The 23884-nt window shown below is 39.7% G+C and overlaps 2 protein-coding genes across 5 annotated transcripts in view; one reads left to right on the forward strand and one right to left on the reverse strand.

The window, feature by feature from the left end:
* The window catches only part of nbr1a (NBR1 autophagy cargo receptor a), a 25947-nt gene extending 14565 nt beyond the window's left edge, over window positions 1-11382 (reverse strand). The window contains exons 1-14 of one of the 2 annotated variants that reach the window (XM_062057255.1): window positions 11169-11382; window positions 10858-10920; window positions 10778-10796; window positions 10641-10663; window positions 7536-7718; window positions 7322-7399; window positions 3604-3860; window positions 1851-1970; window positions 1500-1745; window positions 1088-1235; window positions 741-980; window positions 596-679; window positions 462-537; window positions 328-402 (exon numbers count right to left, since the gene is read on the reverse strand). In XM_062057255.1, the coding sequence (XP_061913239.1) occupies window positions 328-402; window positions 462-537; window positions 596-679; window positions 741-980; window positions 1088-1235; window positions 1500-1745; window positions 1851-1970; window positions 3604-3860; window positions 7322-7399; window positions 7536-7718; window positions 10641-10663; window positions 10778-10796; window positions 10858-10920; window positions 11169-11270 (1714 nt within the window). In that variant the 5' untranslated portion in view covers window positions 11271-11382. The remainder of the gene's footprint in view (window positions 1-327; window positions 403-461; window positions 538-595; window positions 680-740; window positions 981-1087; window positions 1236-1499; window positions 1746-1850; window positions 1971-3603; window positions 3861-7321; window positions 7400-7535; window positions 7719-10640; window positions 10664-10777; window positions 10797-10857; window positions 10921-11168) is intronic. The other variant, XM_062057256.1, reaches the window with a different exon arrangement.
* Window positions 10630-23862, forward strand: psme3 (proteasome activator subunit 3). Of its 3 annotated transcripts, none has more exons than XM_062057258.1 (10): window positions 10630-10764; window positions 13781-13813; window positions 13904-13966; window positions 16190-16294; window positions 16375-16423; window positions 16485-16603; window positions 16682-16818; window positions 23294-23348; window positions 23416-23502; window positions 23570-23862. In XM_062057258.1, exons 1-10 carry the CDS (start codon window positions 10645-10647, stop codon window positions 23648-23650), a joined length of 849 nt encoding a protein of 282 aa, XP_061913242.1. In that variant the 5' UTR covers window positions 10630-10644; the 3' UTR covers window positions 23651-23862. The 3 variants fall into 3 exon arrangements, with proteins under 3 accessions (XP_061913242.1, XP_061913243.1, XP_061913244.1); XM_062057260.1 differs by lacking the exon at window positions 10630-10764 and adding an exon at window positions 11414-11552; XM_062057259.1 differs by lacking the exon at window positions 10630-10764 and adding an exon at window positions 11407-11552 and having other exon boundaries at window positions 16485-16818.
* The last annotated feature ends 22 nt before the right edge of the window (window positions 23863-23884 follow it).

Consider the following 23884-nt stretch of genomic DNA (forward strand, 5'->3'; position numbering starts at 1 on the left):
TGAGTGTGACACTTAAGATTCAGTCCTACACTTCGCTGAAAGTGTGAGTAAGACGCTTGATAACTAACTTTTAAGTGCAGCTTTCAGCCAAGAATTTATTTACTCTTAAGTCAACTCTTAGCAGACTTCTTAGGAGTAATTCTAAGAAGCTTGATAAGTACGGCCCCTGGTCCTTACGGGCTACCTGGTGCCCGCGGGCACCGCGTTGGTGACCCCTGTTTTATACCATCCCCTACGTATTCATACAATGTATGTTTTTATACCATCCCCTATGTAATCATACAATGTATGTTTTTTATACGATACGTTATGTATTCATACTGTTACCAAAACATTTTGGGGCGTCTGTGTGGTCTTTCTGTGGGAGGTCGTGGGGCAGCGGGGACATGCACGGTGTCAGATCTGCAACACAAACACAGCTTACAGCAAGTCTCTCACGCCATCAAGCTCCTCCCACTTACCCACGGGAGTGTTGGTAGGGACCTTCTCCAACTCCTGCACAATGTTTATGTCCATTAACTCGAAGGACAGGAGATCCTGAAGAAAGAGCCAGTTAGCGGGCGCCATGTTGTGACCGCCTGGTCCCAGAGTCTACCTGTGCGGTCAGCAGGTCCACGTAAGGCAGGAAGGGGCCCTCGCCGCCGACGTCCCCCTCGTCCTCGGCTGATGACCTCAGCTGCTACGACCACGTTAGCGCCATTAGCATCTTAGCATTAGCAAGTGACAAGAGTGTTACTCGCCGGTGGCGTCTGCTGGTGCTGGGGAGCGTTGAGGCCGTCCACCACGATGCTGCACCACACGCGCGGGCCGAACTGCTGGCCGCCGTGCGCCAGGCGCCAGTGGGAGGTGTACGTGCCCTCCAGCACGGGGGCCACGAAGGTCACGCTCACCACGCCCACTTGCCCGGGCAGCAGCAGAGGCGCCGGCACCGCCAGTTTGCCGTTGGACGCCAGGCCGAGGTTCCCCCACATGAACACCAGCTGATAGGAATAGACACGCCAGGGAGAAGACAATCACAATGCTGAAGCAGGGAAGACTCGGCGGAGTGGGAGGGGCCGAGCGGAGGCGGTCCTCTAGGGGCGGGTACCTTGGTCTCTGCGGTCCAGCCGATAGTCCCAGAGTTCCTCATCTTCCAGTATTTGACGAACTTGGTCCCGGGCTCCAGACGGGTGCCGTCGGGCAGATTTTCATCCAGAAACAAGGCGGCCATAGTGGGCAGCAAGGCCCCGGGACCCCTAGTTTCAATGTACAGAGCATTGTTGAAAACGGCTCCTTTCTGCTCTAGCAAGCAAAAAAAAAGCAGGAGCCCAGATTTGCGCGCAGCTCAAAAGCAATTTTTCTTGTTAAATCTAGGAAGCAGCAGTAGTTCCCCCCGCAGCTCACACACACTCCATTACAAAGATTTTGCCTTTGCCGGAGAAAAAAAAGACTCTTTCGCATCCATGCTGGATGGGAGGTACCCAGCACTGTCGGACGCACCCCCCCTTGGCGGCGCTTACTCTGGACTGGAGGCCTGGGGGTCGGGGGCGGGACCTGAGGCTGTGTCTGAGGGGGCCTGGGTGGAGGCCGTGTTAGTCAGGGCGGCCCTGCCTGAGGTGGAGGGTCCGCTCCACTGCAGGCCCCGCTTCTCCAGTCTCAGTTTCTTCTTCATTTCCTTCACTTCGGCTCGCAGCTGCCTCCGCTCCGCCTTCAGCCGCTGTCGCTCCGCCTTGCGCACCGTCCGGTCTCCTCGCCGCGGGAACCTGCTTTGGGGCGTGACCAGGTTTTGGTTGACTTATGAGCTGGACGGATCACATGACTTTGTCCCTTTCACGCCAACACCAAGCTGGCAGGCGTTCCTCGGTCTTTACCTGGACTCTCCCGACATGCCGTGCTCGGGGATGGAGAGCGGCGTCTTGGTTCTCACCAGGTTGTGGCTGGGGTCGTGGCTGTGGCGGCACATCTCGCACAGGATGCAGGACGGGCAAACGCTAGCGGGGAAAAGAGTCCATTTGGAAGGAAATCTCATTCAATGAAGGTTGGGATGAGGAGCAAGTCAAAAGTTAGTCCTTTTAAATGATATTTCATGGCAGCCGACAAAAGCTACTCTTATAGATTAGAGTAAATATAGAGATTTACATGGATAGAATTGAGTGGTAGAAGTCTATATTTCTATAAATAACAGCAATGTAGGACATTTTATTACATATACATTGATTAAAAAAATATATTTATCAAAAATAAAGACATCTGTTTTTTAAAAGACTAATAAATAATAATACTTAAAAACATCATCAAATATTAACAAGTAATAAATTCCTAAAAAACAACAATTAATTGGTAAAAGATGTATTAATAAATAAACTAAATTAAAAAAATAATGGTGTTTAAACTAATATTCCAAAATCTATTTAATAAATGTGTGAATTATAATATCAATGTAGTGGTCATTTGTCTTGAAATAAATACATTAAAAAATAAAACACTACACATATCATTCAATAAAAAGGGCAATTAATATAAACAAATATGCTTTAAAAGATAAATAATGACTTATTCAACATGTAAGTATTAAATTAATAAAAAAAACAATGTACTTACATGTCTAGTGGTAAAAGTAGTTTATTTAATATTTTAAAGTCTATTTAACAAATATGTGTATAAATAATATCAATGTAGGACATTTTATTTAATACATTAATTTTAAAAAAGATTTATAAAAAAAAAAAAAAAGTATTTTCTAAAAGACTAATAAATAATAATACTTAAAAACGTAATAAAATATGAATAAGTAATACATTCATAAAAAACGAATGTATTTGTAAAAGCTTAATGAATAATTAATTGGTAAAAAAAATGTATTAATAAAATTCCTAAATTAATGGAATTTTAAATTAATATTCTAAAGTTTATTTAATAAATGTGTGTATTATAATGTCAATGTGGTGGTCATTTGTGTTCAAATAAATACAGTAAAAAATGAAACACCATAAATATGCTTCAATGAAAAGGGCAATTATTATAAACAAATATAGTTTGAAAGATAAATAATGACTTATTCAACATTTAAGTATGAGATTAATAAAAAACACATTTATTTTTAAAAGATTGATTTTGAATTATTAAAAATGTTCTAAATAAAACTACTGGATAAAATAATCTTGCAGGAGGTAGTTTAAATGTATATTCTGAAGTACATTTAATAATATCAATGTGCTGCACATTTGTATTAATAAAATATCAATTGAATTTCTTTTTTATACTAATTGATAATGTATTATTAAATAATTTCAATAAATACAATAACTAAAAAAAAAAAATCATGAAAGTAGTTAAAATAATATTCTAAAGTATACTTAAATAATATAGAATAGAAAGTACTTTATTGATCCCTGGGAGAAATTCAGTGCATTATAATATCAATGTGCTGAGAACCTAATGTAAAAATAATGTGTTGTTAAAATGAAATGAGTCAAAATGTGTGTGTTAAAAATGATGAATAAATAATGACTTATTGAACATTTAACTAATTAATTCAAATAGTATTTTACAGTTAATTTGTATCCTGCATTCAGCGGGATGGCTCTTGTACTACCAACTATTGTTTACCTTTACTATGCTTACCTGCACTTGTAGGCTCCTTCAGAGGTCAGCTTGTTGCAGCTGCTGCAGTTTGGGGTGTAACCCAGAGACCCGCCTGAGGTGGAGGGGCCCGGCCTGGGTCCCATGGTGGCGGCGGGGGGCCCGGGCCTGGGACCTATGGGAGCACAGCTGGGCCCGCTGGGCTCGGGGGGCGCTGCAGGAGACTTGTGTGTGCAACACTGGCCAGAGAAGTCGCTGCACATCCTCTCCACCACCTCCTTCACCACCTCGTCTTTGAACTGAGAGAGAGAGAGAGAGAGAGAGAGAGAGAGAGAGAGAGAGAGCTTGTCACACATTCATCTACTCAACCCAAAACCAGCACGACTTTGGGCCTATTCTTCTTTTCCTCGTTGCTCCAGTTTCCAAAAACAATTTGAAATCTGAAACTCGTCAGACCACAGAAGACTTTTCCACTTTGCATCAGTCCATCTTAGATGAGCTCGGGCCCAGCCAAGCGCTTCTGGGTGTTGTTGATAAATGGCTTTGGTTTTCCATAGTAGAGGTTTAACTTGCACTTACAGATGTAGTGACCAACTGTAGTTACTGACAGTGGTTTTCCGAAGTGTTCCTGAGCCCATGCGGTGATATCCTTTACACGCCGATGTGGCTTTTTGATGCAGTAGCGCCTGAGGGATCCAAGGTGTGTAATATCATGGCTTACGTGCAGTGATTTCTCCACATTCTCTCAACCTTTTGATGATATTACGGAGCGTAGATGGTGAAATCCCTAAATTCCTTGTTGAGAAATGTTGTTCTTCAACAATTTGCTCAGGCATTTGTTGACAAAGTGGTGACCCTCGCCCCGTCCTTGTTTGTGAACGACTGAGCATTTCATGGAAGCTGCTTTTATACCCAATCATGGCACCCACCTGTTCCCAATTAGCCCGTTCACCTGTGGGATGTTCCAAATAAGTCTTTGACGAGCATTCCTCAACTTTCTCACTCTTTTTTGCCACTTGTGCCAGCTTTTTTGAAACATGTTGCAGGCATCAAATTCCAAATGAGCTAATATTTGCAAAAAATCAAGTTTCTCAGTGTGAACATGAAATATCTTGTCTTTGCAGTCTATTTAATTGAATATACGTTGAAAAGGATTGATTTTATTTAGCATTTACACAACGTGACAACTTGACTGCTTTTGGGCTTTGTACTTGTGGCGGCACAATTTACACGCTTCACTTTGCAGGTGAGATATGTGCTGCCGTCTCAGCCAGTCATGTTCCTCGACACATCCACTAAGTTGTTTGTTTTAAATGAGAGTTGGAGGTTTGAGCAATAAGCCTCTGTTGCTGCAGAGCAGCAGACTGACCTAGCAGTACAAAGTTAGCATCCACACAGTTGGGGGAATATAAGCATGGAAGTAGACATGCATGTTTTGTTACATGTCCATTTTGTTCCTTCAAATCTCATTTGGTAATTGTTTAAAATGATTACAATGCTACCTTTTGTTAGCCTGTGTTAAAACTATGGAATGTGTCAAGAGTCGGATGATTGTCGATTTTGTTCCAAGGAGTCTTTATCCACCCTCACTCACCCCTTGAGCTTGGGGGGACAGGAGGTGGAGAGGAGACCGAGCTAGACCGGACGAGGGAACGCTGGTGTGCTGGATTGGTCTCACGTTTGTCCTCTAAGCTTGGAGAATAAACCACAAAATACCAATTACTGCCTGTTGATTGAATATAAACATCAGCTTATTGCCATAAAAAGAATCTGGGAGAGACTAGCGATTTGAATTCCCCATTGGAGGAATGCTGGTCAACGCAACACCTGTCAATGGGTTCCTCCATTGTATGTTAGCATTAAGATAGCAGCATACAAGTCCATTTTGTTCAGTTAAAATCTCATCTGTTAAATGTTTGTTTCAGTCAATGAGATCCTCCATTGTGTGGTAGCATTAAGCTAGCGGCATATGAGCCAATTTTGTTCCATTGAATTTTGTAAACGTTTGCACAAGTTTAAAACGACCAAGATGCTAATTTCCGATAGCCAGGCAATGGGATCTTCCATTGTATGTTAGCATTAAGCTAGTGGCATAGGGGCCAAGTTTGTTCTGTTTCAAGTCTCGATTGTTAAACATTGGTAGAAGTTCTAAATGGTTGCGAGGCTAATTTTTGTTAGCCTGTCAATGGGATCCTCCATTGTATGTTAGCATTAAGCTAGTGGCATAGGAGCCAAGTTCGTTCTGTTTCAAGTCTCGATTGTTAAACATTGGTAAAAGTTCAAAATGGTTGTGAGACTACTTTTTGTTAGCCTGTCAATGAGATCCTCCGTTGTATGTTAGCATTAAGCTAGTGGCATAGGAGCCAAGTTCGTTCTGTTTCAAGTCTCGATTGTTAAACATTGGTAAAAGTTCAAAATGGTTGCGAAGCTACTTTTTGTTAGCCTGTCAATGGGATCCTCCATTGTATGTTAGCATTAAGCTAGTGGCATAGGAGCCAAGTTCATTCTGTTTCAAGTCTCAATTGTTAAACATTGGTAAAAGTTCAAAATGGTTGCGAAGCTACTTTTTGTTAGCCTGTCAATGGGATCCCCCGTAGTATGTTAGCATTAAGCTAGCGGCATAAGAGCCAATTTTGTTCTGTTAAAATCTCTGTTGTTAAATGTTTGTACAAGTTTGAAACAATGCTGATTTTTGTTAGCCTGTCAATAGGATCCTTCATCGTATGTTAGCATTAAGCGAGCGGCTTAGGGGACAATTTTGTTTTGTTCAAGTCTAAACTTTTGTACAAGTTTAAAACAATTGCATTGCTGAATTGTGCTAGTCTGCCAATGGGTTTCTCCATCATATATTAGCATTAAGCCAGTAGCATAAGAGCTCATTTTGTTCCGTTCAGTCATTTGGTGAACGTTGGTACAACTTTAAAACATTTGCAATGTTAACTTACTTTAGCCCGTCAATGGGGTCTTCCATTGTATGTTAGCATTGGGCTAAATTGTGTTTAGTCTGCCAATGGGTTTCTCCATCATATATTAGCATTAAGCCAGTGGCATAAGAGCTCATTTTGGTCCGTTATAGAGTCTCATTTGGTGAACGTTTGTACAACTTTAAAACATTTGCAATGTTAACTTACTTTAGCCTGCCAATGGGTTCCTTCGTTGTATGTTAGCATCAAGCTAGTGGCATAAGAGCCAATTTTGTTCCGTTATAATCTCGTTTGGCGAACGCTTGTACAACTTTAAAATGATTGCGATGCTAATTTATTCAGCCTGTTAACGATGTGTTCTATTGTATGTTGGCATTGGGCTGAATTTTGTTAGCCTGTCAATAGGATCCTCCATCGTATGTTAGCATTAAGCTAGTGGCATAAAAGTTTATTAACATTTTTACAACTTTAAAACGACCGCGATGCTAACTTACGGTTTCGCTGTCAATGGGGTCGTCCATTGTATGTTAGCATTGAGTCAAGTTTTGTTAGCCCGTCAATGGATTCCTCCATGGAATGTTAGCATCAAGCTAGTGGCAGACTAGCTGGTGGGCGGCCTAGGACAGAGTGGGCTCTCTTGGTTGCTTTGTTCAGTCTATGCATGATACTACTTAGTATTTACTGCTCATTTCAATTGTTGTACTTCCGTAGCTGTATGTAGAAATGGTGCCGCTGATCAGCTCTGATGTCTTTTATGTCCTTTGTGTTCTTTAATGTAGTTTTCATGTGTTTTTTGGGCTCCCCCTCCCTGTTGTGAGGTTGAGTCCAAGTCTTACCTTCTCCATGTAGGATCTAAACCACATGGGAGGAGGCTCATCTTCTGCTTTAGTGCCCTTGCAGTCTTTGGCGGCCACCTGGGAACACAACACAAACACCTCATGTTTCCGACAAATCCAGTTGCGACACGTGAGGCGCGGGTACATTCCAGAAAGACTGCTAATTGACACATGACTCATACATGCGCGTGGGGGAGGGGAGGAATGTCCTTACCGCTTCTCGTTCCGGCGTGACCTGCGTGCCCTTGTCCACCGTCTTCACCCGGGACGGATAAGGCGGCGCGGGTCGCAGGTCCCCCTTCAGCTCCTTGACCTCGGTCTTGAGCGGGCCCCCGCAGGCTTGTCCCTTCATCTTGTACACGTTCATGTTGAGGTGGTTGCCTTGCTTCTCCGCGCTCTGCTCAAAAGGCACAACAAGCGTGTGTCACCGTGACCAAACAAAGACTTGCTGGGCGTTAGTTGTCACGCAGGTTGCTTGTCACCCGAGGTGGGTAGTAACATTTACTGCGTTACATCTACTCCAGTAACTTTTGGGATAAATTGTACTTCTAAGAGTAGTTTTAATGCAACATACTTTTACTTTTACTTGAGTATATTTATAGAGAAGAAACGCTACTTTTACTCCGCTCCATTTATCTACATTCAGCTCGCTACCAATCAAATGCAGTCACTGGTGACGTTTGACTCCGTTTCACCAATCAAACAGAGCCAGGCGGTCACATGACTAACTGCACATAAAGTTTCAGGGGCAAACAACAACAAGCTTAAGCTTACATGAACTCAACATCAAATTTGAGGAAGCACATGGCGGTAAGTAACGTTAGTAGATATTTTGGCTGTCACCGTAGGCTGATGTTAGCTTCCCTGCTATGAATCACTGTCAAATGTACATCGTGTGGGGACATTTATTAACGCCTCATAGACACACACACACACACACACACACACACACACACACACACACACACACACAAACACACATGCATACAAACACCAATCAGAAGTGCACAGTGTGTTCCCAGGTGCAGCCCACATTTATCAGTTTATGGTTTGCGTAAAGGCTAACTTGTTATTTTCCTTTGTAATCTCTGCCTACTGAGCCTATGGTGCTGCTAATTTATTGTGGCTCAATTTGCCTTCATTTTTTTTACGTTAATGTATTATTATTATTTAATATATATTATTGTTTTAGTTGCTTAAGAGATATTCCTGGCTCTGAATTTGCTCATTGCTATTTTTATGTTTTTGTGCATTATTTGTTGCCGTCATCATTAAACCAACAGGTTACTCATCAGTTACTCAGTACTTGAGTAGTTTTTTCACAACATACTTTTTACTTTTACTCAAGTAAATATTTGGGTGACTACTCCTTACTTAAGTAATAAATCTCTAAAGTAACAGTACTCTTACTTGAGTACAATTTCTGGCTACTCTACCCACCTCTGGTCGTCACACTCTTTATACGTCGCCAGCAGAGGGGGCTGTCTCTCAAACTGTGGTTTGGAAATGTACGGACTTTGGATCATAGCTCGCCTACATAGTCTTCTCAAGTGTTTTTGTGTTAAATTGTCAAATGTTCATCTTTCAGGCCAAACTTTTTGCACTGAGACCTGCATACTAAAAAAAAAACATGGTAGCCATTTTGATTTTTTTTTTAATACAATATAGTTTTTTAACCATTACGGCTCCCCTCATAAAAATGTCAAAAATATGTTATTTAAACAAATGTTCAATGCTCGAATCAACTTCACATGTATGTGTCGATATAAAGTTTTATATTTAATTTTTTTCTTTTCTGCCCTTTTTGTTAAAAGAAAACCGTGTTTTTTAATGCCAAAAAAATATTAGCTGTGAAGTAATTGGAGCCTTGAATAGGTCAATCATTCATAACATCGATTTTAATTGAGTATTATTTTTTGAACAATGAGATTAAAAAAAAAAAACTCACTAAAATTCTCAAAGATCCAAAAATCATAAGTGTTAAACATAAGTCATACATTATTATTATAGTTTCTTTTTGCTTTTAACACTTAAATCTCTATATCATCTTCAGAGCTGTCCATCTTTGTTATCATTGGTTTTAATGGTTTTGTTTGTGTTTGTTTTAGGCCCTTTTTGTCAAAATTAAACTTTTCTTAAATGGCAAACACAAAATATGAAAATATTTTCCCTAAAAAATACATCAAAGTGAAATATTTGATGTGAAGTAACTGGAGCCTTGACTACATCAATAAATCATGACATGGATTTTTTATTAACATTTTTTTTGAACGACGACAGCTTTGTGTTGTTCCAGTCAAAATTGCAAGTCCTTCTTCTTACATTTCACCGGTTTGCTAACCGGATTGTAAATATTGTACATAATGTAAATAATTCAATGCATATACTCTGATGCTTAACTTGTGTGATGACTGTATTATGATGATAGTATGTACCGTATTTTTCGGACTATAAGTCGCAGTTTTTTTTCATAGTTTGGCCGGGGGTGCGACTTATACTCAGGAGCGACTTATGTGTGAAATTATTAACACATTAGCGTAAAATATCAAATAATATTATTGATCTCATTCCCGTAAGAGACTAGACGTATAAGATTTCATGGGATTTAGCGATTAGGAGTGACAGATTGTTTGGTAAACGTATAGCATGTTCTATATGTTATAGTTATTTGAATACCATAATATGTTACGTTAACATACCAGTTGGTTATTTATGCCTCATATAACGTACACTTATTCAGCCTGTTGTTCACTATTCTTTAGACATTTTAAATTGCCTTTCAAATGTCTATTCTTGCTGTTGGCTTTTATCCAATAAATTTCCCCCAAAAATGTGTGACTTATACTCCAGTACGACTTATATGTTTTTTAAATTCTTTATTATGCATTTTCGGCCGGTGCGACTTATACTCCGGAGCAACTTATACTCCAAAAAATACGGTATTTGTACCATAATTTGATTTACATGGACTTAAACAAGTTGAAAAACGTATTGGGGTGTTACCATTTAGTGGTCAATTGTACGGAATATGTACTGTACTGTGCAATCTACTAATAAAAGTTTCAATCAATCAATCAAAATCCATGCTGCTAACCCATCAAGTTCAAATTTAATTGAAAAAAACGAGTATTGAAATGTTTTTCCATGATGTACAATTCCCACTACAATGCACGTCTTTATTCCTTACAAGAGTGACTACGCAAATTGTGATTATTTGTAGCCATGACATCATTCTTTACAAATCGCCTTTGATTTTTTTTTTGGGGGGGGGGGGTGGAAAAAACCCAGAGAAATGAATAATAGAGACATTCATCCGTACCTTGATGGCTTCGTCGTACTCATCTGAAATCAAAGCCAACATTTTGGGGGGTGAAGACAACTCGTGTTTCATTTCTACCAATAGAATGGATGACTTTGCCACGTATCCCTCGATATACGAACAGGTATTGATCTCACCTTGACTGTTGATGCAAATCTGCAACAAAGAGGGCCAGGTTAGGTAACATTCCAGCTTTGTATTGCGGTGTTTGTATTACCTCTTCACTCTCCTCGTCAAAGTACTTGACTTGAAAGTGGTTGATTCCGAACGAGGCTTTAATCTGAATTTCAAAGCAAACACAATCATTAAATGTGGCAACGCTTGTCAATAATGCAAGCTGGTGTTTAAATGCGCCTTTTATAGGAGAAATAATGAGGTTTATATGAGAAATAATGATGTTTATAGGATAAATAATGATGTTTATAGGAGAAATAATCATGTTTGTAGGGGAAATAATGATGTTGGAGGCTAGGCCGCGACCAGGCCTGCTGTGCCCGCAACTGCGCCAACACGCTCGGCTCGGCTCACCCAGGCTTCCACGGAGCTCCACTCCAGCTTGTCCAGGTCGCTGGCCAGGAATCTCTTGACGTTCCCACGGAAGTTGACTTTAACGGTGACGGGCAGGCCCATGTTCGGTGCGGTGCAGTGAAGTGAAGGTTGTCCCCGGCCTGCGCGACTGTCCGCTCTTGTTTACATCGTCAGCTGCGTCACGCCACAATATGGTGACGTTGTTTTCCCCCGCGCACGCGCGGTAGCGACCGTCCGGGCGGCGTCGCCTGTTGACGTCGTCATCAGGCGGCGCACAAGTGTGGGGACAGCAACACGTTTTCCAGTCCATTTTAATGCCGCTCGCTCGCCTGACAGCATAAGATGTCGTCACTGCTCAAAGTGGATAATGAAATTAAAACCAAGGTACGCTGCGGGTTTCTCAAATTCTCCTCGACGCTCGCCTTGTGCTGCGGTTTGTGTGCTAGCGTGTTAGCTTGAGTTTTCCAGCATGAAGTGAGCGAGCAGGCCGTGCTAGCGGCGGCTAGCCGGCTTCTTTCCCGCCATCACACTTCTTTTCCTGGGAGAGATGTCTCCAAGACGGCGGCTAACTACTTTGTTGATAAAGAACGCCTCACTTTCTGGCGTCGGAAGAAGATTTTGCGTGAATATTCCACACTGAGTCAGGCCTCTGAGCGCCCGCAGTGTGATGTTGTGAGCGAGGGAATAGTAGAACTACACTACCCAGCATGCAACAGTAGTGACGAGCATGCGCTGTATGTAGCCATGCCGGCAGCTAGGATGTGGTTATCATATACTTTGAACAGCTAGCGCCTCATCTGTGGTCAGAGGTGGGTGGAGTAGCCAGGAATTGTACTCAAGTAAGAGTACTGTTACTTTAGAGATGTATTACTCAAGTAAAAGTAAGGAGTAGTCACACAAATATTTACTTGAGTAAAAGTAAAAAGTATGTTGTGAAAAAACTACTCAAGTACTGAGTAAATGATGAGTAGCCTGTTGGTTTAATGATGACGGCAACAAATAATGCACAAAAACATAAAAATAGCAATGAGCAAATTCAGTGCCAGGAATATCTCTTAAGCAACTAAAACTAAAATATATATTAAATAATAACACAGTAACATAAAAAAAAATGAAGGCAAATTGAGCCACAATAACTTAACAGCACCATAGGCTCAGTAGGCAGAGATTACAAAGGAAAATAACAAGTTAGCCTTTACGCAAACCATAAACTGATAGGTGTGGGCTGCACCTGGGAACACACCGTGCACTTCTGATTGCTGTTTCTATGCGTGTGTGTGGTGTGTGTGTCTATGAGGCTGCAGTGCGTTAATAAATGTCCCCACACGATGTACATTTGACGGTGATTCATAGCAGGGAAGCTAACATCAGCCTACGGTGACAGCCAAAATATCTACTAACGTTACTTACCGCCATGTGCTTCCTCAAATTTGACGTTGAGTTCATGTAAGCTTAAGCTTGTTGCCGCTGAAACTTTATGTGCAGTTAATCATGTGACCGCCTGGCTCTGTTTGATTGGTGAAATGGAGTCAAACGTCACCAGTGACTGTATTTGATTGGTGAAACGGAGTCAAACGTCACCAGTGACTGTATTTGATTGGTGAAACGGAGTCAAACGTCACCAGTGACTGTATTTGATTGGTGAAACGGAGTCAAACGTCACCAGTGACTGTATTTGATGGGTGAAACAGAGTCAAACGTCACCAGTGACTGCATTTGATTGGTGAAACGGAGTCAAACGTCACCAGTGACTGTATTTGATTGGTGAAACAGAGTCAAACGTCACCAGTGACTGCATTTGATTGGTGAAACGGAGTCAAACGTCACCAGTGACTGATTGGTGAAACGCAGGCATGCGATAGATCCTACTTTGAAGGTCTGTCTGACAAACCAAAACAAACAAAGCGTGCATTAACAGATGGATAAAAATCAGTAGCGAGCTGAATGTAGATAAATGGAGCGGAGTAAAAGTAGCGTTTCTTCTCTATAAATATACTCAAGTAAAAGTAAAAGTATGTTGCATTAAAACTACTCTTAGAAGTACAATTTATCCCATAAGTTACTCAAGTAGATGTAACAGAGTAAATGTAGCACGTTACTACCCACCTCTGTCTGTGGTCACCTATTAACCTCTCCACGCAGGAGAGGGGGGCAGAGCAGAAAAGAGACGGCAGATCAACTGGTCTATTTAAAGGCTAGAGTATACAAATGAGTTTTAAGATGGGACTTAAATGCTTCTACTGAGGTAGCATCTCTAGCTGTTACTGCTAGAACATTCCATAGTACTGGAGCCCCAATAGAAAACGCTCTATAGCCCGCAGACTTTTTTGGGGCTCTGGGAATCACTAATAAGCCGGAGTTATTTGAAGGCAGATTTCTTGCCGGGACATATGGTACAATACAATCCGCAAGATAGGATGGAGCTTGACTGTGTAGTATTTTATACCTAAGTAGTAAAACCTTAAAGTCACATCTTAGGTGCACAGCAAACTTTCTTGTTCTTGTCAAAAGTCTCTCAGCCGTTCTTAACTATCCTGTTTTCATACGTACAATTCTAAAAGAAACACCCAAAGCAGTCTTGAAAATAACATGTGCCCTGCATGTGTGTTCAGGTTGATGCATTCCGAGAGCGTATCACTGCAGAGGTGAGTATTTGTGCTACTGCCACCACCACCATATGTTTGTATTTTCTTTTTATTTCCATGTCATTCTCCTAAGTTGTCAATCTCTTTCAGGCCGAGGACCTAGTTGCTAATTTTTTCCCAAAGAAGTTATTGGAACTCGACCTCTTCCTTAAGGTTAGTGTTTGTTGCACTTATGATGCCTTCCATTTGCACTGGGAAGAAATGAACACATTGAAAAGATGGTTTGACAAAAAAACGACTATCCTTGAATCTCAGTAAAACTAAAATAATGCTATTTGGTAATAGTAGAACAGCGCATCATACACGGATACAAATAGACAGAGTAGATATTGAAAGGGTAAAAGAAACTCGATTTTTGGGAGTATTACCGTAATTTCCGGACTATAAGCCGCTACTTTTTCCCCTCGTTCTGGTCCCTGCGGCTTATACAAGGGTGCGGCTTATATACGGCCTGTTCTTCTCCGACACCGACGAAGAGGATTTCGGTGGTTTTAGTACGCAGGAGGAAGACGATGACACAATGATTAAAGACTGACTTTTCATATACCGGTAGGCTGGTTATTTTGATAACGTACAGGCGAGCACTTTGTATTACTTTGCACCGTTGTATTATTTGTACTCTGCACGAATGCTGTTCGCCATGTCAAAGATGTGAAAGTTTGAAAGATTTATTGTTAATAAATGGGACGCTTTGCGTTCCCAAACAGTCATCTCTGTCCCGACAATCCCCTCCGTGGCAGCAGGAACCCCTATATACTACGGTAATTACACATCAAAACCCTGCGGCTTATAGTCGGGTGCGGCTTATATATGGAGCAATCTGTATTTTCCCCTAAATTTAGCTGGTGCGGCTTATAGTCAGGTAAAAAGGCATATGTGTTTAAAAATCCTAAAATCATTTTTAAGGTTGTATTTTTTCTCTAAAATTATAAGAAGCAAAGTAAAACAATTAATGGAGTTATTTAAACAAGTGAAGACCAAGTCTTTAAAATATTTTCTTGGATTTTCAAATTCTATTTGAGTTTTGTCTCTCTTAGAATTAAAAATGTCATCGAGCAAAGCGAGACCAGCTTGCTAGTAAATAAATAAAATTAAAAAAATAGAGGCAGCTCACTGGTAAGTGCTGCTATTTGAGCTATTTTTTAGAACAAGCCAGCGGGCGACTCATCTGGGGCCGTACTTATCAAGCTTCTTAGAATTACTCCTAAGAAGTCTGCTAAGAGTTGACTTAAGAGTAAATAAATTCTTGGCTGAAAGCTGCACTTAAAAGTTAGTTATCAAGCGTCTTACTCACACTTTCAGCGAAGTGTAGGACTGAATCTTAAGTGTCACACTCAGAGCTGAATTATGACATTACTATGTGCTGTAAACGGAATTTTAGGTGACGTCATTTCTGTGTCCATAGAAATGACCAATCACGGAAGGGAATCCCTTGTCTAAGAATAAAGAAATATCTTGGAAATATTTAAGTGGACAATGGGAGTGTATATTTTGACAATAAACTACAAAATAATACAAAACAAACTAGTCCCCGCCGGCACTCACGCTACCGCTCCCTCTCTTCTCTCGCCCACACACTCACTGACGTCACTCACCTCACATGCTGTCACCTATTAAAGGGCCACAAACACACATATACGCTACTGTCATAACATTTTCTTTCCAATTCATTAATTAGGCAACTAATTTGAAACTGGTGTGGGTGGCTCTATATATACTAGCCCACTGCAGACACATGCAGAAATCAGCAAGGAATCGAAAAGTATTAAATCTGTGACAAAAATAATATCCGCTCTGTCTAAACGATACCGTTTGATCAGCTGCTCGTCATCAAAAAAAACAAAAACATTGTTCCGTTCCCTGAACGTTGGCGCACGTCTCTCTCGCCTCAGTGCCATCCCCTGCTGGCAACTCCTAGCCACTTAAGACACCTCTGAAGGTCTCTTAAATATCGTGGAGAGTAGGAGTGATTCTTAGACTTAAGAACGTTGATAAAAAGCTTTTATTTTTAAGTTTGAGAGTAGGACTAAATTTCGCAAATTCTCAGGACTTAAGTGTAAAATGGCACTCTAAGAAGCTTGATAAGTACGGCCCCTGGTCCTTACGGGCGACCTGGTGCCCACGGGCACCGCGTTGGTGACCCCTGCAGTACATAAAACAAACAAAATACAGTATAAAAGGCATTAACACATAATATTAAAAACAGTGCTGGTGCATATTCAGTAAAAGGCATCTAATAAATAAATACAAGCAGCAATAAAAACATCAAAATAAAATTGTGTTGAATAAGTATTAAGAATCTTGGGAATTCATAGATGGGCGCCTGAAATTGTGGTACTATGATGACCACCTTCAACTTCATGTGTTGCCTCTTAGGATCCCATCATCAACATAGTGGAGATGAAGGACATCCATTCAGAGATCAACCTGACGGTGCCTGACCCCATCCTGCTGTCAAACCTCCATGACGGGATTGACGGAGTGAGGCTGCCTTTTTGTGAATATGACATCATCACCATGGAGCTTGTTATGACTTGACTTCTCTGGCCTGTGCTTCTCAGCAAAACTCCAAAAAGAGGAAGCTGGAGGAGGAAGATGCAGTGGACAAGGGTGAGTTGTAGCCTTCAGACCAAGATGACGTAGAAGGATTGACCCTCTTCTTCCCACCAAGTGACTGGCACCAAGGTGTTTGTCATGCCGGGGGGGATGATGAAGAGCAACAGCAACCTGGCTGTTCTAATAGAAAAGGTCAAACCGGAGATCCGGACGCTCTTAGAGAAATGTAACACAGTGAGTGTCCTTGCCGTCGCCATGGAAGGAAAACCTGTTAGTTGGTCTTCAGCGTGCTTTTTCCTCGTCCCCGTGCAGGTGAAAATGTGGGTGCAGCTGCTGATTCCCAGGATAGAGGACGGCAACAACTTTGGTGTGTCCATCCAGGAGGAGACTGTTGCTGAACTCCGAACAGTGGAAGGGGAGGCGTCTTGTTACCTGGACCAGATAACCAGGTAGATCATAGGCAGGTTTTATCCACTAAACCAGGCCTGGGCAGTTACTTTGACTCTGGGGGCCAAATTTAGAGAACAAAATGTGTCTAGGGGCCGGTGTATCTATTTTGTAAGAACACAAATACAAAACCTCACAATAATGTCTGATTGAATGCTAAAAATGTTATGACAGACCGGCTTAAAAAAACGCAACAGAATTTTAAAAATTTTTACTGAACGAGAATGTACAAACCCTGTTTCCATATGAGTTGGGAAATGGTGTTAGATGTAAATATAAACAGAATACAATGATTTGCAAATCCTTTTCAAGCCATATTCAGTTGAATATGCTACAAAGACAACATATTTCATGTTCAAACTCATAAACTTGATTTATTTTTGTGCAAATAATAATTAAGTTAGGCTGCAACACGTGCCAAAGTAGTTGGGAAAGGGCATGTTCACCACTGTGTTACATGGCCTTTCCTTTTAACAACACTCAGTAAAGGTTTGGGAAGTGAGGAGACACATTTTTGAAGTGGAATTCTTTCTTATTCTTGCTTGATGTACAGCTTAAGTTGTTCAACAGTCCGGGGGTCTCCCTTCTGCTATTGCAGGTGCCACACATTTTCAATGTCTGGACTACAGGCAGGCCAGTCTAGTACCCGCACTCTTACTATGAAGCCACGTTGATGTAACACGTGGCTTGGCATTGTCTTGCTGAAATAAGCAGGGGCGTCCATGGTAACGTTGCTTTGATGGCAACATATGTTGCTCCAAAAGCTATATGTACCTTTCAGCATTAATGGTGCCTTCACAGATGAGTAAGTTACCCATGTCTTGGCCACTAATACACCCCCATACCATCACACATGCTGCCTTTTACACTTTGCGCCTAGAACAATCCGGATGGTTCTTTTCCTCTCGACGTCCACAGTTTCCAAAAACAATTAGAAATGTGGACTCGTCAGACCACAGAACACTTTTCCACTTTGTATCAGTCCACCTTAGATGAGCTCAGGCCCAGCGAAGCCGACGGCGTTTCTGGGTGTTGTTGATAAACGGTTTTCGCCTTGCATAGGAGAGTTTTAACTTGCACTTACAGATGTAGCGACCAACTGTAGTTACTGACAGTGGCTTTCTGAAGTGTTCCTGAGCCCATGTGGTGATATCCTTTACACACTGATGTGGCTTGTTGATGCAGTACAGCCTGAGGGATGGAAGGTCACGGGCTTAGCTGCTTACGTGCAGTGATTTCTCCACATTCTCTTTGATGATATTACGGAGCGTAGATGGTGAAATCCCTCAATTCCTTGCAATAGCTGCTTGAGAAAGGTTGTTCTTAAACTGTTCAACAATTTGCTCAGGCATTTGTTGACAAAGTGGTGACCCTCGCCCCATCCTTGTTTGTGAATGACTGAGCATTTCATGGAATCTACTTTTATACCCAATCATGGCACCCACCTGTTCCCAATTAGCCTGCACACCTGTGGGATGTTCCAAATAAGTGTTTGATGAGCATTCCTCAACTTTATCAGTATTTATTGCCACCTTTCACAACTTCTTTGTCACGTGTTGCTGCCATCAAATTATAAAGTTAATTATTATTTGCAAAAAAAAAATAAAGTTTATGAGTTTGAACATGAAATATGTTGTCTTTGTAGCATATTCAACTGAATATGGCTTGAAAAGGATTTGCAAATCATTGTATTCTGTTTATATTTACATCTAACACCATTTCCCAACTCATATGGAAACGGGGTTTGTACATGAAAATAAAGAATGTTACAATATTAACTATGAAGGACAAAACACTGAATATTTGCAACATATGAACGTCACACCCCTTGATCGACATATTTTACAATCAAACAAAACACAACAAAAATGCAACAAACTAAGTGAAATATGAACGCGAAAGGTAAAAAATACCCACCTACAATCTGATATTTGTGATATATCCATACTTGCCAACCCTCCCGTTTTTAGCGGGAGAATCCCGATATTCAGCGCCTCTCCCGACAAACTCCCGGAATTCAGCCGGAGCTGGAGGCCACGCCCCCTCCAGCTCAATGCGGACTTGAGACTGAGTGGGGACAGCCTGTTCTCACGTCCGCTTTCCCACAATATAAACAGCTTGCCTGCCCAAAGACGTCATAACATCTAGGGCTTTTGTAGAGTGCACAACTGCGCACACAACAAGGAGATGAAGCAGAAGAACGAGGAAATTACAGACGTGGCGGCCGAAATGATATACTCATCGTGAACGGAGAAGTTAAACAGGACAATACTGCCATCTAATGGATAGCCACTGGAACACTGAAATTCAAGTATTTTTTTTTTTCTATGTAAATAAAAAAAAAAAAAATATATATATATATATATATATATATATATATATATATATATATATATATACACAGCTAGAATTCACTGAAAGTCAAGTATTTCATGCACACACACATATATATATATATATATATATATATATATATATATATATATATATATATATATATATATATATATATATATATATATATATATATATATATATATATATATATATATATATATATATATATATATATATATATATATATATATATATATATATATATATATATATATATATATATATATATATATGAAATACTCGAGTTGGTGAATTCTAGCTGTAAATAACCATGTCCTCAGATCTGTTGGTCATTCTCGGCGCACTATAGTAAAGTATAATGTCCTCATCAAACAGATTTAAAGTAGGGATGTGCATTATGGCCTGAGAATCATTTATGATATACATTGTGATAACGACATGTAACATAAGTGGCATCACATTACAAATAATAATAGAACCAAGGTTTGCATTCACAGAGTAGCTGCTCTATTATTCTCTTTGTAGACTCCTATTATTCTTTTTTTAACTTCCTTGTTACCTGCTTCATCTCTGCTGTACTTAGGGATGGACACTGTTCACCTTTGAATTGATGCGATACCAATTCCCAGCACCTAGCTTGGAACGATACTGGTACTCAACGGTACCAATTCTTGGTATTTTTGCATTGAATATTGAACAAGCCAGGCTTATATAACTTTATAGTGACATGCAAAATCCAGTTTCAAATAATAATAATAATTAAAGCTGCAAGCAGCGTTGGTCGGGTCCGCATTTTGGCAGGTGCTAGTCCTAGGTGTCCCAATACTTTTGTCCAGTGGTAGTCCTGAGTGAGACCTACATAGGTTTTTGTTGCATGTCTCTACGATATTCGTACTGAGAGTTAGAGGACGTTTTGTCTGTGTTTTTTTCCTAGGTGCTGCGGCACAGTGGTTCTTTTCTTTGAAGGCTCGTAAAATCAAAACCGTAGCACTTATTAAAACGCTTTCGTCAACTTTTAATCGGAAGGGTTCAATCTCTCCTGTAGTAGTTTGAAGCCAAAACGACAAACGCGCTCAGAGGAGATAATGTTTGATGTTTGGTGACCGCTTTTTAAAAAAAAAGTGTTTTGAAGTGGGGATATCAAACTTCCTGTTGATTTTTGCTGAAGGATTTCAATCTATGAAATGTAGGTCTAAGTGAGACCTACGTAGAGGTTTTTGTTTCATGTCTCTAAAACGTTCCTACCAGAAGTTACAAGCAGTTTTGTCTGAGTTTTCCTCTGAGAAGCAGTTTTGTCTCTGTTTTATTAAAAAATTGTGCTAGAGCGCAATTTTGAGTTTTGGGGTTCGTTTTTTTTTAAAACGCAATTTCCACCAGTCCTAATGTGTGTAAAAATTTTGGTGAGTTTTGAAGTATTTTAAGGGGGTCAAATTACAGCTCAAAGAGGCAAAAATTTGTGTTTTTAGTCATTTTTTGTGTTGAAGGGGAAATTGCCAACTTCCTGTTGGTTTTTGCCCGAGGATGTGAAATTATGAATTGTAGGTCTAAGTGAGACCTACATAGAGGTTTTTGTTTCATGTCTCTACGACCTTCCTAGTGGGAGTTACAGGCAGTTTGTTTTTGTTTTTTGTCCTAGGGGGCGCTACAGCGCAATTTTTATTTTTGGGGTTTGTTTTTTTTTTACTAAAGTGGGCTGTCACAGTTTTTCTATGGGTGTATAAAATTTGGTGAGTTTTGAAGCATGTTAGGGGGGGCAAAGTAGTGCGCAAAGCTGCGGAATAATAATCAACCTTACAATTTCAATAGGTTCCTTTGTACCTGTATAAAGGACTCCCTTTGGGAGTTCTTTATACAGGGTACAGGCGGACCCTAATAATTAAAAAATATCAATGGCATATCAAATACAATTTAAATACAAATGTAATGCCTCTTTTCTATTTGCAGCCTTCTGAGGTAAATATCAACATTAACTTTTTCCACAGGCTAATACATTAGAAAATAAAATAACAATGAATAAAACAACCATTCAGGACTTTAAACTACTCAGTTTGCAACACACTGATCTAATCTGATGTGCCCAAGCCATCTTTTCTTGGATGCTAGTTCATTCATGTCGGGGCTCAGGCTTTGAGCTGAGGCAACCTTCATTATCCAACCAAGGTGTTCATCAGTCATTATATCTCGTCTAGGGGGCGTGTCTTAAAGGCAGTGCGTTTATCGTCCTCCACGAGCTGTCGTCACGTCTGCTTTTCATCCATTCCAACAACGTGCCGGCCCGATCACAAGACACACGTGTTGCAATGCATACTTGGCCAACAGCCATACAGGTTACACTGACGGTGGACGAATAAACAACTTTAACACTGTTAGAAATATGCGCCACACTGTGAATCCACACCAAACAAGAATGACTAACACATTTCGGGAGAACATCCGCACCGTAACACAACATAAACACAACAAAACAAATACCCAGAATCCCATGCAGCCCTAACTCTTCCGGGCTGCAATATAATTAAAAAAAATCAAAACGCAAAAGCTTAATTTTATTGTTTTTTATATTGCCTTTGTTATCTTAATTTATTAATATTATAATTTAAATTGTTTTTTTCCAACTATATTTAAAGTAGAATTTTGCTGGTATAATAAATAGTCGCGTTTTGAAATAATCATGTCATTTATGGTGATCACAATATCAATCAAAATAACGGTGATTGTTATTTTTGCACTAATGGCCCAGCCCTACGTCTCACGCAGCAAATAAGTGTGATGTACAACCATTGATGTGTGTTTATAATAATGCAAAATAAAAAAAATAAACATGAATTTTAAGATATAAATTAGGGATGTCCGATAATGGCTTTTTGCCGATATCCGATATTGTCCAACTCTTTAATTACTGATACCGATATCAACCGATACCGATATCAACCGATATATGCAGTCGTGGAATTAACACATTATTATGCCTAATTTGGACAACCAGGGATGGTGAAGATAAGGTACTTTTAAAAAAAATATATAAAATAAAATAAGATAAATAAATTAAAAACATTTTCTTGAATAAAAAAGAAAGTAAAACAATATAAAAACAGTTACATAGAAACTAGTAATGAATGAAAATGAGTCAAATGAAGTGTTAAAGGTTAGTACTATTAGTGGAGCAGCAGCACGCACAATCATGTGTGCTTACGGACTGTATCCCTTGCAGACTGTATTGATATATATTGATATATAATGTAGGAAGCAGAATATTAATAACAGAAAGAAACAACAAGGAGGGAGGTTTTTTGGGTTGGTGCATTAATTGTAAGTGTATCTTGTGTTTTTTATGTTGATTTAATTAAAAAAAATAAAAAATAAATAAAAAACGATACCGATAATAAAAAAACCGATACTGATAATTTCCGATATTACATTTTAACGCATTTATCGGCCGACAATATCGGCAGGCCGATATTATCGGACATCCCTAATGTAAATATATAAAAATAAAATATAAATTTTATATTATATCAATAATGAAACAATGAATAAAATAAAGAAACATCAAATGCAAAATATAAACAAATGAAAATTTAAAATGATTATATGTGAAAAATTATATGATTATATAATGAAACAAAAAAACAAAAAAAGTATAAACATAAAATTTAAAATCTAAATATATAAAAATAACATAAATGATAATTATATAATAATAATTAAACATTTGTGAATAAAAATAAAATATGAATACAAAACAAAAAAAATAAAGTTAAAATGTAAAATATAAATATATGACAAATATATAAATTACATATAATTATATAATATAAATAATGAAACAAAAACATGAATACAAATAAAAGAAAAACGTTAAATTAAATATATTAAATATATCATCTAAAATATTAAAAAAATTAAATTTGATACATTTTTCTCCTGCTTTTTTTTCCCACCGGTCGTAAAAATGATCAATAACGATCAATATCAAGCCATATAAAAGGCTTCTATCCTGATACAGTTTTCAGCCCTACTGGGCATGAATGAAATGTGTTCATGTTTAATTGGAACTTTGTGTGTGTGTGTGTGTGTGTTTGTTTGTTTGTTTGTTTGTTTGTTTGTTTGTGCTTGCAGATATTACATCACTCGGGCAAAGCTGGTTTCTAAAATAGGAAAATACCCGCATGTGGTGAGCAAACACGTCCATGTTGGAACACGCCCGCCATGATGCTCACGTCTGACTTGTGCTCCCTCAGGAGGACTATCGGCGCACGGTGACGGAGATCGACGAGAAGGAATACATCAGCCTGAAGATCATCGTGTCAGAGCTCAGAAATCAATATGTGGGTTTTTCGTTTCTTATCCGGCGCCGCTCGCCACTCCGCTGACTTGTTCCTCTGGCACCCGCAGGTGGCGCTACACGACATGATCCTGAAGAACATCGAGAAGATCAAGAGGCCTCGCAGCAGTAACGCCGAAGCCTTGTACTGATCGCCAACGCCATGCCAATCTCCTGTGGCCCCGCCCCCTTAGAGGCTCCGTCATTTCAGTACAATCAACCAAACACGGACACCACTCTTGTTTTGTTTTTTAATTGTAAAATGCTTTTTTCTTCTTCTTTTAAATCTTTCTTTGGGAGGAAACTTGAGGAAGTTCACGGCAACAGTCTTTTTTTTATTATTTTAATTAAAGTTATGTACGCACATGTTGGTGGAATTGTTTCAT

Source organism: Entelurus aequoreus, linkage group LG08 (genome assembly GCF_033978785.1).
Source record: "Entelurus aequoreus isolate RoL-2023_Sb linkage group LG08, RoL_Eaeq_v1.1, whole genome shotgun sequence".
NCBI lineage: Eukaryota > Metazoa > Chordata > Actinopteri > Syngnathiformes > Syngnathidae > Entelurus > Entelurus aequoreus.